The following is a 17,249-nucleotide window of genomic DNA, read 5'->3' on the forward strand; positions in this document are numbered from 1 at the left end:
CAACCAATCCACACAATGAAGAATATCCTGCAAAGATCCCCCAATCAAGAAAGTCTTAGAAGCAGCCGCTCCACTCACAGAATGAGCACCAAACATGCTTATATCCACACCTCTTCTACTCATCACCTCCTTTACTCATCAAGAGCTGGAGAGGACACTGCCTTGAATGCTTTCTTAAATGAAATTAGTAACTGATTCACCCCTCTCGGTCTCACAAGAACCGTTCTCCTTTCATACTCCTTGACACACTTAACAACACACAATTTCTCCATTTACTAAAAATATGGATTAAAAACTAGAAAAGGAATTTGTTTTCATCCTTGTTGAAAGCTAAAAACATATACCCTCCGGTGAATAAATTCTACTCGTCAGAGCTCTCACATCGGAGACCATTCTAAAAGAAATCAAGCACAACAAAATTGTCAACTTCATAGATAAATCTCTCAAGGACAAACATTCATTAGAATCCCACCCAAGCAAAAACATTCAAAACCTTAGAAACATCCCATACAGAATTATATCTAGAAACCGTAGGCTTGGCTAAACTTATACACCTTATCAATCTATGTATCACTACATGCCGGCCAATCGAAACCCCATTCACCAAAACATGTCCAGTCGCAATAGCTGACCTGTAAACATTGACGTTCTATAAGCCAAACCCTCTTTAAATTTCTCTGTCAGGAAATTTACTACCTCCACTGAAGATGCTGAAACGGATCACAACCTTTCTCCGTGCACCAGCAAACCCATTTCTGCCATGCCAATCTATAAATCTTTCTTGTGCATGGTGCCCAGGATTCCTTAACAAGAGTTTCAACCTGTTCCGAAAGGCCTGGCATTTCCCATATTCTCCTGAAATTTTCCATGCCCCTAACCTCAACTGACTCGATGCTATTAACTTGTGCATTTCTCCTGTTGGACCTACTAATAGTTCCGGAAACCATGGAAATAGGATTGGAAAATCCACTGACAGCTCCAGAAGAATTGGATACCACACCTGAGCTCTCCAAAGCAGAGTTACCACGGTCTCCTTCCACCTCCTGACTAAGAGTCACATGGGCAATCCTCGAAAAGGGTGTAAACGCATATTGATTGAGACCCTTCCAGTCCTGCCGAAAGGCATCTATCCCGGCTCCTGCCGGATCGAGACGCCAACTGAAAAACTTGCTCACCTGAACATTTATCCTGTTGGCGAAGAGATCCACCCCAAAGGGACCCCCAAAGCCCTTGCACTAGAAAGAAAACCTGTCTGCAAAGCATCCAGTCGCTGGTATCCCTGAAATTCCGAGAACAGTCTGCCTCCACATTGTTTAACCCTGGAATGTGTTCCGCCTGAACTAGATCTTTCTTCAGACAATAACTCCCAAAAATCTTCGCTATCTATGTTAAATCCTTCAATTTCGGACCGCCCAATTATTCACATACCTAACCGCTGAAACATTGTCCATCCTTAGAAAGATTGAGCATTTAACCTTGTCCTTTGTAAAACATTTTATTGCAAAGGATACTGCCAACACCTCTAAACAATTTATGTAAAGCATTTTTTCTTTTACCGTCCATTGACCTCCTGCCAAAAGTGAACCACATCGAGCCCCCCAACCATCTAGTCACATCTGATTCAATTATCAACTCTGGACTTTCACCAAAAATTGCCTTCCCATTCCAAGCTTTCATGTTGCTCGACCACCATTTGAGTTCCTCTCTCGCTTCCAAATTTAGGACAAGTTCCTCTGAGTATTTCATACCATTTCTTAAATAATCCGCTTTCAACCTCTGTAAAGCTCTGTAATTCAAAGGTCCAGGAAAAATAGCCTGTATTGTAGAAGATAAAAGGCCTATCAGACGAGCCAACATTCTTAAGGAAATTCGATATTGTTTTAAAACCTTCCAAATTTCCCTCCTCATTCGTCTCAATTTGTCACCTTGTAACTTCAAAACTCCTTCTACTGTATTCACTTGGAAACCTAAAAATGGAGTCTCCTGATTCGGCACCAAATTTGACTTTTCCTTGTTTAAAACAAATCCTAACGACTCCAACAAAACACTCACTGTTCCATCACCAATCTGCACTGATCCATGATCAAAATATCGTCCAGACAGATAATTAAACAAATCCCTCTCTCTCCCACTCAAAGGACGCTACCGGACGCAACACTTTGGTAAAACACCAAGGAGCCGATGACAGGCCAAATGATAGGCAAACAAACTTTCACATTTTCCCGAACCAGCTGAACATGAGATACTTCTGTTGCGGCTCCCGTACTGGAATTGTTAGATACGCATCCTTCAAATCCAAACAAGTAATCCGATCTCCTGTCTGTAAAATATCCCTCAACAAATGCATCCCTTCCATTTTGAAATGGTGATATACCACCCAAATGTTTAAACTCTTCAGATTTATAACAGGTCTCATACCTTTGTCCTTCTTTCCTACCAGGAAAATATTGCTTACAAATCCCCCTAGTTCTTGACCTGACTACAATGGCATTCTTTTCCTTCAGATCCCAAATCTCCTTGTCTACGAACTTTGCTTGCTTTGTATCGAACTGAAACCCACTTGGAATCCAACTCTGCGATGGCACTCCTAAGAATTCTATTTGATAACCTTGAACCGTTTGCAATACCCAAGGATCTTTGGTCCTACGAACCCAACTGTGATAAAATTGGGCAAGTCTGCCGCCCACTCTTACAGGGACAACAGTATAGTCTAACCTTACCTGTTCCTCTAATTCCTCGCTCACCACATCCTCCACGACCCCTCTGACGTTGAGGGTAGAAGGACGACGTTCTGCTGTAAGTTGAGGGGCCATATCCACAGGTAAACAAAGCTCTTGTAATTCCCAATCCTCTGCTTGAAAAAATACCCCTTGTTCTTCCAGCCCCACGAAAAACATGATTCTGAAAGACCCTGTTTATATATCTCTGTGATTTTTGGATGGATGAATAAGCCCCTACAAACTTAGACATAGATTTAATAAATTTGTCTCCAAAAAGCAATCAATTTGCAGCTGGTCCGGCTTCATCATTCACTAAATCCAAAAGCTCTGGATCTATTTTTAGTCAAATGCTCTGTCTTCGCTCCACCGAAAGAGCAGTGTTAGCATTACCTGACAAACATACTGCCCTTTGGCCCCATTGACGAAGCTCTTCAACATCAACTTATCCTTTAAGTGAGCCTCTTCAATCAAATCAAAAATCTTGGTCAGAGGTCCCACCACATCCAAAAGATGATTCTGACACATTTTCAAACCTTTAAGCCCTTTTGAGGATCCCGTCCCTCTTTCCTCATAAAAGCTAGAATTTTACAATCCAACTCAGGTGTCACCAACACCTTATCCCCCACACAGGGTCTAGGACACTCAGGTCTCAATCTTGCTCTCACTTCCTTTGGAATTTGCTTCCTCATTCATGCACCAACGTGCTCCAAGGGTGACCATTGCGGTGATACTGGATGTTTAATAAGGAACGGATCAAACATAAAATCTCTCTTAGGATCCATCAACACACTTCCTGAGACATCTATTCCTTTTTCCTTGGTCTCTTATCAGAATCACATCCTCCTTTCCTGAGCCCCCAGACTCAAAAATCAGAAGAGCAGCTTATTTCAACCTCGGCACTACCTGAGGAGTCATCACAATGGACTGACTTATGCTTACGGCCCCTTATCTTGATCTTTGATCCATTTCCTGGGCCTCTATATTGCCCACCATAAGTGCTCTCTACACTGTCCTGTGTTGCGCAAACACGACTACCCTGATCTGCCCTAGCAGATTTCCTTTTTTTAGATGCCACAAAATCTTCAAAAAAAGGTTGTTACTTTTCCTAGACACCTTCCCATGTTTACTACATTGGCCGGACTCCCCTGCAGACCAATATTTTTCTTCTTCAGAAGAGATTTTATAACTTAACAAAATAGATAAATAAAATATTCTCCATTTGTTTGCTCAAATCGAAGGAAATCTTTTCTAATGCATTTTTTATTTTTTCATATAGCTAAATCTCCTCTCCAGAAAGACCTATTCTTACTCATCACACCACACACAAACAATCCATCCAAAATATACCAATAAACTATAAGTTAAAACACAAACACCACCAATTAATAATCCTGTCAGAAAACAATTCTCAATTATTCCTACCAAATTCTCGAAATTCATCAAAACCAGACCAACTACTCCTTTCCCCACTAATAACTGACAAGAAACCGTTGAAACCCTTAAGACTAATCCTAAAACTCATTCAAACCAGTGAATAACATCCCAAACTCTCAAAATGGCTGCCATTAACACCTGCAACCAACCAAAAATGCCTAGTCCCTTCACTCTGGCCATTACCCCTAGAGAACATGTCGAAGAAGAACCTCCCGACGCCTGAAAGGTAATTGCCTTTCCACATTAAACTAACTGTAACTTAAATATTGAGCCCGTAAATCAACAAGAACAAAATTACACTCTGTGTGAAATTAACACAGAGCGGGTGCCTCCAACAACTTTATAAGCTTCCCGAGCACCGCGTGTGTAATTTTGCATGAGCTCGTTAACTTCAGTATCTCTTAAATATCAAACGAGCCTCGCGCACTCTGTAAACACAGTGCAAGGCTCATTTCCAATCCAAATCAGTAACGATCAAATGAGCCTCGCGTGCTCTGAAAAATACAGCTTGAGGATCCCAAATAACCTAAAGCCTACGAGCTCCGTGTGCTGAACAGCGGCGAGCACTTAGGCCAATCAACACTGCTTAAACTCAAACAAGCCTCACGCTCTGAAAACCCAGCGTGAGGCTCCCAATAAACGTTAAGCCTACATGCTCAGTGCTGAACAACACGCAAGCACTTAGGCCTATTTAAACTTAAATAGGCACCCAAATTTAAGTATTTTTAAACAAAATAAAAACTGTCTAAAACTCAAAACGTTTCAGGAATCTTAAACTTCAATATACAAACAACTAATGCCATCATTCATGCACAGAATAATAAAGTCAAGTTAAATGAAAAGCATATATATTTTTTTTTTTTATGAATTAATAAATTAAATTAATGAACCTTTCATTCTGAAAATTAATCAACCAAACCATACACATTTAAACTACTCTAAACAGGCACAAAAAAAAAAAAAAAATCACACACACACACAACTTAACTGCAGAAACAGCAGCAAAAAAGAAGGCTGAGGACTGTGGGATCTAAGGGTTTATAGTGTTGAAGATTTTAATGCTCTAAGTTCTGATGTTCTTCAAGAGTCAGGGGTGTGGAATTTATTAAAATATCTACTTGTCCAGAAGACAGGTTGCTTCTCAAATCTACTTGTCCTGTAAAAAGATCTACTTGTCCCTTTGGTGCCATGTAGTGTGGCGACAAATTATGGCAGCAATCTCATTATGTAAGAGCTCTGATAATAGCCTCTCTGATTATGCCAGGCTACTACCATAATAGAGCTTGAATACTTGCAGTTTCAATCCCTACTGTAGCAATTTCCTTATTTTGCCACCTTTCTGCATACTGGGGCTGGAGGAAGCAGTAAGCAATAGTTCCAGGGCTGGAATGCCTTGGAGTCTGCAAACCTACTAACCTGCATGTTTTAAAGATTTTCACCAGCTTCTCTCTAATATTTTCCCATAATAAGAAAGGTTGGACATTTACTCCTGACAATGGCTTAGAACTTCTTCCAGGGTTGGGAAGAAAGTGGGCGGAGGGAAAATGAACTTGCAGATGCTCAATAGATTTTCACATGAGCAAATCTACACATGCGTATTTACCCATGCTAAAATACAGTTCACAAATATTTTATAGATGTACGACGTATACCATGGGTGCACTTTTGTGACTTTCTTTAAGAATTTGGGGCCACATGTAGGTAGGTTCAGATTTGCGACCCGCAAATTGCGAGTCGCAAATCCGAATGTAGGATGGTGTCCCTGACACCATCTGTGATTCGCAAGGGCTTCGCAAATGCCCACCTAGTGAATAATCATGAGGTGGGTCGCAATTTGCGACCCCCTTGCGAATAGCGGCCCTCACAGGGATGGTGGCCTGCTGGAGACAGCAGACCACCATGTCTGTGACTGCTTCCTTAAAGGAAAACGAGATGCATTACAAAAACGAAAAATGAAACGTTTTTGTTTCATTTTTTCAGAGCAGGCAGTGGTCTGCAGGACCACTGCCTGCTCTGAAAAAATGTTTACAGTGACATTCACAATGGGGAAGGGGTCCCATGGTGACCCCTTCCCTTTTGCGAAAGTGTTAGCACCCATTTGAAATGGGTGCAAACTGCGATTGGTTTGCGCCCGCGTTCGCGGTCACAAAACAATCCTACATTGCACTGCGAGTCGCAATTAGGAAGGGAACACCCCTTCCTAATTGCGACTCGCAAACCCGTTTTGCGATTCGGTAACCAGGTTACTGAATCGCAAAACTGGGTTTGTGCATCGCAATGTGCTTTTGCACGTCGCAAACAGCGAAAGTCGCTGTTTGTGACATGCAAAAAGCTACCTACATGTGGGTCTTGGTCCCTAATTAGGTCTGATGTTAACAAAGACATTTTGTTTAATAAAAACTTCTATTTCTCTCTCTTTTGGCTGGCTTTACTGTGAGTGATTGCATTCTGCTCTTCCACAAGGAGCATATTGGCACACAAAGTAGTTTTGTTCAGTGTCAGGAACTACAGAGGCAATCAGTGACGTAACGAAACTGGAGGGTGCCCCTTTGCAAAGAACATGGAGGAGCCCCCTCTCCAGACTCACTCAGGGCAGGTGCTGTGCTAAAGGGGCCCCCTGGAGGGCGGCTGCGGGGCCTTTGTTATGCCACTGGTGGCAACGTGTGCTTTTAGAGTTCAAAAAATTTGGGGTTTTCTTTTGGCAGTGTTTGTTACAATGTTGAGGGCCTGGTAGCTCCCACAACAATAAAGTGTTACAAAAGCCAGGTCAAAACAAAACACGCATTGATGAAACTAAAAGACTTATAAAAATATGTCAGATCAGTTGGCTTTGTCAGTGTTTGTTTATTTTCATGCTTCCCATATTCGTGTTGAAAATGGTTACACTGATTTTCCATTAGAAATATTTTTGGGAAATACTAGCATGCATCAACACATTTTACTAAATTACACTTCATTTGCATCTAATCAGAGAGCATTCTGGGAGCATTATACTTAGCCTCATAGCCTAAAGTTTTCAAACATGTGTATACACAGCTGTTTTTTTTTGTACTGGAACCAACGTCAGTAGTGAAATGTGACCTTAAAACATTTATTTACAGCACTCACCCTAATAATCAAGGCTTTCAAATAATGAACCATAAATACAAGTTCGAACAGCATTATCTTTTGGAAACACATTACCTCAACTGCAGTGAGTTCCACTCTCTGTAAACAGGCAGCCAAAGGGTTTGTGTTGCAGAGGGTTGGGCCTACTTGTCCCAAGGACAAAGTAAACATAAAAACTTGTTGCCCTTGACCCCAAACAAGATGTCCCGGGCGTCGGGCGATAACGAATATGCATAATGTTAGCCTCCAGGTCTTGCCATAAAATTGAGGACGTACGGGTACTCTTTATGCGGGCTAGATTTTGAATATACCTGGAGTAAAGGTTTTGTCTATAAAATAAAAAAATATGTTTTGATACACCAGACATGCTGAACTCACATATTTGAAGGTGCTCTTGTATGTGATAATAAAGAAAAAGGTAACTGCTTGGAATAAATTATTTGCCTAGGATCACGCAATTGGAGACAAGTTTATGACTCAAGTGCTTTACATTTGAGTCTAACAGATTATCTTTGTGGCTAGACCAGCAGGTCTGTTAACATTTTGCTGATTTTTGCAAGGCCTGCACACTTAAAGTCCTGCAGAAAGTAACTGCTTTTACAGGCAGTATTGTAAAATAACCTACCAAAATCATTCATGTTGAGCTTGAACTCTTTGTGACTGCAGTCCACCAATAGACATCTTGACCCGCGAGTGAACTGTATGCAAATCTCAAGAGTCATGGAGGCCATTCACATGAAAGAGCAATACCTTCAAGGGAAGGAGCTTCTGCAACTATTGAGGACAGATAGATAGCCATACAATTCCTAGAATAAACAGGTCTGCCTTATCTACTACAGGCTTCACTTGTCTGTTATTACATTTTAAAGACAACTTCATTCTTAGCTTTTTTCATACCCATTATCAAAGTCTGTTAGAAGTCTTCAAATATATGTTCCTTTCATTAGGATCTGGATCTTGCATTGGAACTATACTGATGTGCCATTCTTTCCAATCCACCCATGTGTCTCTGACCTACAGTACATCTTTTTGGAAACAACCCTTTTTGATGGTTATAATATTTGCTAAAGCGTGAGTGAAATTCAATTTTCTCCATTTACTTTTAGCTATTCGACAACCAGTAGGCCAGTAAAAAACACTCTTTTATATTCCTGATGGTAAAATTACCACCAGAAGAACTATAGAATCTCTGCTGATATTTCACTACTGTCGGCAATCTAAAATGTAGAATAATAATAATAATACTGTCCAGAACTGATAAACATTACTGCTCAAAACAAGATCATCTCTGAGCAAGTTCTAAAACAACTCAGGTCAGCAATCTAAAATGCAGAAATATACTGCCCAGAGCTGAGAAAAAAATGATTGCTCAAAACAAGATTATCTCTGAGCAGTTCTAAAACAACTAATGTCTGTCACCAACTTCCCCAGCCTAAATCTGTGACAGCGTGGTAAATACTCAGACAATGCAGATGTCGTCGTCCTCCAGGGGCACTGTCAAATGTCTATCTCTACTGTGACATGTGGCAGGGTATGTTTAGCTGTAACTTCAGATGATTGGAATTTAATAAAATATCCACTTGTCCATGGGACAGATTGCTTCATAAATATACTTGTCCTGTAAAAAAAAATGTCACTTGTCCATTTAGTGCAGCAAAACAATTATGGCAGCAATCTCATTATATAGGAGATCTGATAATAGCCTCTCTGGTTATGTCAGGACTCGGTTATAGTAGGGTTTTAATACTAGCAATTCCCTTATTTTTACACCTTTCCGTAGATCTACAAGCTAGGGGCAGCAATAAGCCGTAGTCCCAGGTTTGGAACGCCCTTCCGAGTCTGTGCAAACCTACTGACTTACATATTTTAGAATGATTCACCAGCTCTTCTCTAATCTTTTCCCATACTGAGAAAGGTTGGAAGGAAAGTGATCTTGTAAGATCTCAACAAATTATCAAAAGGTGCAAATGTGCATTTTTTTCTAAAAATGCAGTTCACAAATAATTTTTAGGAGTATGATTTAGTGGTCTACTTTGGTAAATTCTTGTGAATTCCTGAAAGCTGTAAATCATCTACACTAAAGCAAGGATTTTTACCATGGGTGCACTTTTGTGATTTCCTTTAAGAATTACATCTAACTAGGTCTGGCGTTAATCAAGACTGTTTATTTTTATTAAAATTATCTCTCCGAGTCTCTCTATCTGCTGAATTCACTGTGAATGACAGTATACTGATCTTTCACAAGAAGCATACTGACACACAAAGTACTTTTTTCAGTACAAGGAACTACAGTGGCAATGTGTGCTATCTGAGACCAAACATTTTTGTTTGCTTTTTGCCAATTTTTGTAATAATGGTGAGGGCCTGGCAGCTCCAACAATAATAAAGTTTTACAAAAACCATGTAACATTTTTATGATTTTTTTATGCCTGCAGCTGCTTCTCAGGTCCTAGTGGTAATTCCTCATTCTTAGGCTTCTAGGAAGTGCTGCTGGTTGCTTCTCTGGTCCCATCGGTAATTCCTCCTTCTAAGCCATCTAGACAGTGCTCCTAGCTTCTTCTCTGGTCTTGTCAGTAACTCCTCCATTCTAAGTACTCTAGGCATTTCTGCAGCTGCGTCTCTGGTCACAGTGGTAACTCCTCATTCTAAGCCATCTACGCAGTGCTGCTAGCTGCTTCTCTGGTCCCATCAGTAACTCCACCATTCTAAGTCCTCTAAGCAGTGCTGCAGCTGTGTCTCTGGTCACAGTGGTACTTTACCATTCTGAGTCTTCTAGACAGTGCTGCAGCTGTGCCTCTGTTCATACATCCACTACACTCCAAACCAAAACACATAGGTAAAAGACACTGCCATTTACAACACCAGTAGCTCTAACTCTGACAAGGTGAGACCTACTGTATTGCAAATGCTTGTTTAAATTGGCTTGCCCTTGTTTTAGGTTTTTTCCACTACGGAGCCTTGTCGACCAGACCATAAACAAACCTCTGGTATATAAGGTGTTACTGGTTAAAATGTTCCTAGAATGTCCATCATGTGACAGGTTTGTTTAATAGTATGAAAACCTGATTGATTGCTGAAAGTGGCAAAAGCTATCAGTTGTACATTTTTCAGCTGCAATGCCTAGTGGACAACAGCAAAAGCAATGGAAGTCTCCCTCACACACAGCAAGCATAAAAGGTTCTGCAGGCTAAATCAATGAAATCGGTTATTACCTTACCTTCCACTACCTGGTCTGCCCACCATTAATGTATTCAATCACTGCCTCCATATGATAACCTTCATCTCATACAGTTCCCAAAAACACAACCCTATCTACCATAAGCTTTCATTTACCAATGACCTCACCATAACCCACAAACTCACCATAAGATCATCTCTCCAGCTAACACTAAACATTTTCTTTCCCTTTTCATTAAAATGATTATGCTACTAAATTTTGACTCTATTCTGACCCTAAGCATATCATGTAGCCTTGAGCCAGCATTCGCTCTTCTCTTATCCCATACTAAAGTATATCTCTTACCGTTAGTTTTACTTTTTCCACAGTTCAATCCTAAACATACTTACCTTTGTTTTTGGTAGGGTAGGGATGTAAAAGTGATTGAAGAAGAAAAATTGATACGGCAGAGGTAACTAAGCTGTAATCTGGGATACCTGTTAAACTATGAGCAAAAAACTGCACATTTAGAAACGCAAAAAAATTTGATGCAAGAGTAAATGTACACTATGGGTTTCTATGGTAAACTGAAATAAGTACTTTAACAATGTAACAACTCCATTTACTTTGCTGTTGTACTAAGATGACTGAAAACAGACATATTCAAATCTTTATAGTGGCAATCCAAGAAGCACAGTGTTGTGGAATAGTGCGACTAAGAGGTGTAAATGCAGACTTGATTTTATAAAATAATTTCAGAATTAACAATAACGTGTCTGATATTAATGTCCCTGTTTCCTCAACATATAATCTTCCTTTTCATATATTCCCCATGTAATCGTGTATCTATATATCACTTTATTGCTACTGTACAAAAGAGGGGGAAACAAATCACTCCCTCCAATGCTCTACTCTGTCTCACCCTCAATCATACCTTAATCTATCTAGCTCCACTATGTGTCTTATCCTAAACCTCATTCTACGAATATGATCTTCAAAATAACCCTTCGGAGACTGTTCCCGCCAGGCTCACTCTAAACATCAGATTATCACTATGATTTCACAGGGCTAGAAAAATCATAAAAATCTTAATAGACCTGCAGGTCGAGTAACTTAAATAATCTACTCGACCTAACTAACGTACTTGAGCCGTAAATGTGTCTCAAATTGTGTGACCCTAGGCAAATAGTTTACAGAGCTGCTTCTTTTTTTTTTTTAATTCTCACATGATTGCACCTTCAAATATGTGAGCTCAGCATTTCTGCAGTACAAAAAAAAACAAAAAAACTTTTGTTTGATTAAGTAGACTAAAGTTTGCTGCATGCATCACAAGAATCTAGCCCACATACCCATGAGGTCTAGACCACATAACCTAGGACTTCTTTTAGTTTACTAACAACATTGCCATCAGAGCAGGAGTGTTTCTCACTTTGTTTAAACACTCAATTTTAATAAATATATTACTAAACTATGATGTGGTAACATATCGTCAGCCTGTCCAATAAATGTCCATAAACCTCTCCAGTAACTTGCAGCTTTACTGATACAAATATATAGCGTATTAACAATCTGTGAAAATTGGGTTTCAGAAAACATAATCTTTGCACAGACATGTAAAGTATTCTGATTTGTTGTCATCCTATTAAAATATTTTTCATCACAAATATAAAAAAAGGCTTTCACAACTAGTGAAATATATTTGTAAATGTTTGCAGAGTTGACTTATTCATTTAAATGCTGTGTGTTAGGAAAACCCTGACACCATATATGCTTTTATTTTACATTCTAAGCAGCAGGTCACACAGTTCACCTTACAAAGTCCTGGAACTCTGCAGTCAGAAGGAACATTAACTTTAAGAGAAACTGACTTTTGCCTTCTCTCTGAACACAGAGCAAATGTGACATAAGAACAAGATTTAAAGGCAACTTTTATTGCCCCATCCACTTTTCAACTGAACAGAACACCTGTTCAGTGTTAACTCGCCAGAAGGAACGAGTAAGTAATAAAAATAGTTCGAAATGGTCAAATAAGAGTCGCCAATGCACGTGGTTGAGTGGATTTTGAGAGCCCTGATCTCCTATACAAACCTACTAAATTCCTCCCTCATGTAGCTCTCCTTTGACTCATCCCAAACCTCTAGTATGATCTCCCTAATCCTTTTCTACAGACTCTTCCCTCTCCCATCCTTTCAGGGGTAGCAAGTACAATATAGATACATTTAGAATTAATAGATAACTATGGTAGCTTTCACAGTGGATTCAACATTAGCTTGACAACTTTACCAAAGCAACAGCAAAGGTCATATGTGTAAGGATGTCTAATTGCACACAATATGTTCTGCATCAGTAACCACCTTACCACCGTATTTGCGGCATAACAGACTAAGATGAGTAGCCTTCTAGACTCTTTGAACGACTGACTAAACTAGCAAAAGATTGGTGATCAACATGATAGAATTTTAAGGTAGCAACTCTCGTAACATAACTAACCATACATGTACTTCCCAGCCAAAAAAATATATGTAAATTGCCCGTCCTCCAGGGGGCTGGGTAATTTCTAGAGAAAACCCAATGACAACCAACCACATTATCTTGAATAATCCAGGATTTCCAAAGAAGATGAAGGAATATGGAGGGGTGTGAAATTTAATTTAAAACAAAATCTACTTGTACATGGGACAGGTTGCTTCATAAATCTACTTGTCCTGTGAAAAAATCCACTTCTGTCTTTGGTGCCACGGTGCTGCCGACAAATTATGGCAGCAATGTCATTATATAAGAGCTATGATAATAGCCTGTCCGATTATGCCAGGATTCATATTTTAGTAGGGGTTGAATACTAGCAATTCCTGCATTTTGCCACCTCTCTTCACAGAACTACATATTTGTGCTGGAGGGAGCATTAAGCAATAGTTCCATGTCTGGAATGTGCTTCGGAGTCTGTGCAAACCTACTAACTTGCATGTTTTAAGAGTTTTCACCCGCTCTTCTCCCATAATGAGAAAGGTTGTAAATTTACTCTTGACAAGGGCAGAAGTAAAACTTCTTCCAGGGTTGGGAAAAAAGTGGTTGGTAGGAGAGTGAACTTGTAAACGCTCAACTGATTTTCCCATGAGCAAATTTACATATGCACATCTGCTCATACTAAAATGCAGTTCACAAGTATTTTCTACGATTACGATTTCCTGGCCTACTTCTGTAAATTACTGGGAATTCACCAAAGACATAAATCTGCACTAATGCAAGGACATATACTATGTATGGACTTTTGTGACTTTATAAACTGTGGGTCCCTAATTAGATCTCAAGTAAAAAAATATATATATATAGGTCTTAGTTAATTAAAATTCTCTCTCTCTCTGTAGACTGGCTTCACCGAGACAGTATTCCGATTTCACAAGGAACATATCAGCACACAAATTAGTTTTGTTCAGTGCCAGAGACTACTGTGGTAATGTGTGCTTTTTGAGACCAAAATGTATGATTGCTTTTTGCCAATGTTTGTTATGATGGTGAGGGGCTGGCAGCTCCTGCAACAATAAAGTTTTACAAAAACTATGTCAAAAAAAAGATATGTATTGACAAAACCAAAAGGCTGACCACCAATGTCAGAACTATTGGCTTTGCCAAGGATTGCTTATTTTCATGTTTCCCATAATCTTATAAAAACTGGTTGCACTGATTTTTCCACTACAAATATTTTTTTTAGAAGTACTAGCATGCATCAACACATTTTAGTAGATGATTCATCAAAGAAACGGTACCTAAAATTTCACAGAAGTTTAGCGAAATGTTTTTTCCCCCCCAAGTTGTATTACTTTTGAACATTTCATTTGAAAGCAAAGACTCATCAATCTAGCTTTCAAGCTTCTGTAAATATTTGCAACTAATCAGACCATTCTGGAAGCATTACACGAAGCTTCATATTTTTTAAACTTTGTAAATTTGTGCACACATTTTTACACTGGAAGCAGTAAGCAGTGCAGTACAAGCTTAGGTTATTTTAGAGCGATCAGCCTCTTAAAGGCTTTGCATTAATGAGCCATAAACACAAGTTCGAACAGCATTAACATAAGAACTCAAATATTACCTTAACTGCAGACAATGTAATTCCTTGAATCATAATGTGGTACTGTAAACTGGCAGCCAAACGGTTTGTGCTGCAAGCGGTTAGGCCCACTTGTCCCAAGGACAAAATAAAGATGAAAACCTGTTGCCCTGGACCCCAAACAATCTGCCCTGGGCATCAGGGTACAGGAATTCCACACCCCTGAGTACGAATGGTGTGAAACGCATGAAGGCAAGCAAACTGCAAAGAACACTGAAGGTTAACATAATCCAGTTGCACCATGTTCCCCACTAAACAAGTGAATAGCATTGCTTCGATGATATTAACAAAATTACTAGTTTCAGCAGTGCGTGCCAACAAAATGAACAAAAACAATTTCTACTATTTTATTACTCATAATACTCTGCTTGGTTCCCCCACTGGCTTTCAGAGCGCAGAGTAGCCCCACAAAGCAGTTCTGCAGAAGAACGTCATCACAGTTCACATCGCGTCATCTGCCATGTGTCCTTGTCATAATTCGGAATGAAATATCACAGGCGTCGAAGATGAACAGACCCACTATATACCAACAGGAGGCGGAGGAACTGGTTTCATTTACTAAGGAAACATGGAAGGCACACAAAAATGTCAGCAACGTAACTCGAGGCTTCTCGTGAACGGGAGAGAAAAGCTGCCCACACCTCGCGCTTGTCAAACAATTGCATTTTCACCTTCCCCAGCCTCACAGTACACTTTTTTCTATTCCAGTGTCTATAAGCCTGACTACCAATGGCTCGCCAGCACCCTTGCTAGGTAACAACCACGGGTAAAGAACATTCAGGAACATATCGAGAGTGCTTACTCGGGGTCCAGTAGCTCTGTCTCCTCGGCAGCCATTTTCAACTCCCGAACGTCCTCGATTACGGACTGCGCGTGCGCCACAGGACACAAGCGTCGCCAAGACACAAATTCGAAACAAGGTCAACCACCCTTGAAAAGAAACCTAAAACAGTTTAAACTAATGCCGATTGGAGCTCAACGCTTACCCAGCTCTCAAAACCCAAGAAAGTAACTTCAAAAGGAAAGTGATTATCATTTCCTTTTGAATACCTGCGACTCTTTTATTTTTCCTTTTTAATATGCTGAGAGGTACCATTATTCCGATTTGAATTGTTTGTAATGCACTCGCCTCGTGTAATGAAAGTTACTTTTCAATAGAAACCGAAACAAATAACCTTTTGACGCGTTTTTCGGGTGAGGACGTTAGCCTCCGCGTTATAAGGTGGCCGCCTCCTAACGGTGTTTGGAACCCTTTTAAACAAGATGATTCCCCCCCTTCACATCCGTTGTAACAATCGCCCACGAGCTTTCTTTGGTTGCTGGTCGCTCGCCAACCGATGCTGTCATCGGAGCAGATTAAGGTTTTGGGGGGCTTTACACGCCAGCTAAGCAAGCCCAAATGTCGCAACGGGTGTTTGAACAAATTTGGGAGTGACGCTGAGCAAAAAAATGTTATTGATAGTTCATGTGACACATTTGTATGCGTAACGTACAGGAGCGGATACAGGACCAAGCGAGAAACTACGGACGGAGAGACGCTGGTTGCGAAATATGTGCAGTCATCACAACAGAAAACGAACGAGCCTGGGAAAGTTTAGAAGAAGAGGTTGTATTGTTAACACTTCTCAGTTTAGGATTTCCTGGACTATTATTCTTTTTCTGCGTAATCCTTGGGATTCAGGGGGTGCAATTTGCAACAAATGCTAATATAAATAAAAACGCTTGAGCCATTATGTGTGTTTCAGGTATTAATCACAAATAGAGATATAATTATTTTAAGCGTTTAGACTGTTTTAAATCATCATAGAAAAGTTGCAAATGTTGAAACCATGCCCGGCTGCTTCAAAATGGCGTCTGCAAAGCAGGCACATAACTAAGATATAGCTTCTCCGTTTTCTCTTTTAGTGTCCTATATGAGATTTTGACGTGAAGCTGTCATCGTTTTTTTTTGTCTAGACAAAATCTCCGACCGCCCCCCCCCCCCTACTGTTCAATTACACTGGGTTCGCATCATCTCACTTTACGGTTTATTTCCTTAAAGTGGTGTTACTCTATTGACCAGTTCAACTGTTAAATTCATTTACCCGCTTTCCGTTCACACCTATTCAAAAGAAGGCAACGACCCCAATCTAAGATGGCCGCTCCGAAGAAGGTCTGACGGTAGCAAGAACATCGCAGGTGAGTTTCCACACAAAGTTAAGTCGTGATACGACAACGGTGCCTGTGTAGCTGTTTTACCGCCTACGAACTGCTAAGCAACCCTTGGCTGCTATACGGCTTGAATCATAGAGTTACGAGCGAAAGGGCAAGTTTTTTTTTTTTAGCACCCCGATCACACACATTGTGTGCCCCTCGCTGCATTGCGCCTTTCGTGAGCAAATTATATGACATTTAGAAATAAATATCCCTGAAATTCCGTATCGCCTAACGTACATTTTAATGACCTACGTTTTTAAGCGAGAAAAAGCTTAATCCGAATTTTGGCTTAAAAATTGCGATTTTTTCTTAATCGGAAGGGTTGAGAGATGATATATATATATATATATATATATATCAATTCCAAATGCTCGATACTGAACTCCATCGGCCCATGAGGGGTGGTGCGAGAACCGGCACGAGCAAGCCAGTAATCAATAAATAAAAAAGAAAATGAAACAAATGCTACTCGCACACTCCGGGCTCAAGGAAAAGCAAAATTCATTTAATCACAAACACAAAGCTT

The 17,249-nt window shown here is 40.1% G+C and overlaps 2 protein-coding genes across 13 annotated transcripts in view; one reads left to right on the forward strand and one right to left on the reverse strand.

Annotated features, from left to right (window-relative positions):
* Positions 1-15,441, reverse strand: part of PRP4K (pre-mRNA processing factor kinase PRP4K) — a 361,290-nt gene extending 345,849 nt beyond the window's left edge. For all 9 annotated transcript variants that reach the window (XR_011199946.1, XR_011199942.1, XR_011199948.1 and 6 more), the window contains exon 1: positions 15,330-15,441. Coding sequence is in view for 1 of the 9 variants with exons in the window: in XM_069217572.1 (XP_069073673.1) it covers positions 15,330-15,364 (35 nt within the window). In the remaining 8 variants the exon portion in view is untranslated. The remainder of the gene's footprint in view (positions 1-15,329) is intronic.
* Positions 15,442-15,459: 18 nt separating this feature from the next.
* The window catches only part of LOC138268178 (oocyte zinc finger protein XlCOF6-like), a 310,686-nt gene continuing 308,896 nt past the window's right edge, over positions 15,460-17,249 (forward strand). For 2 of the 4 annotated variants that reach the window (XM_069217601.1, XM_069217609.1), the window contains exon 1: positions 15,483-16,133. In XM_069217601.1, coding sequence (XP_069073702.1) covers positions 16,008-16,133 — 126 coding nt within the window. In that variant the 5' untranslated portion in view covers positions 15,483-16,007. Of the gene's footprint in view, positions 16,134-16,490; positions 16,706-17,249 lie in introns of those variants that run through there. The other 2 variants (XR_011199954.1, XM_069217626.1) reach the window with 2 other exon arrangements.

Source organism: Pleurodeles waltl, chromosome 2_1, assembly GCF_031143425.1.
Source record: "Pleurodeles waltl isolate 20211129_DDA chromosome 2_1, aPleWal1.hap1.20221129, whole genome shotgun sequence".
In the NCBI taxonomy this organism is placed as follows: Eukaryota; Metazoa; Chordata; class Amphibia; order Caudata; family Salamandridae; genus Pleurodeles; species Pleurodeles waltl.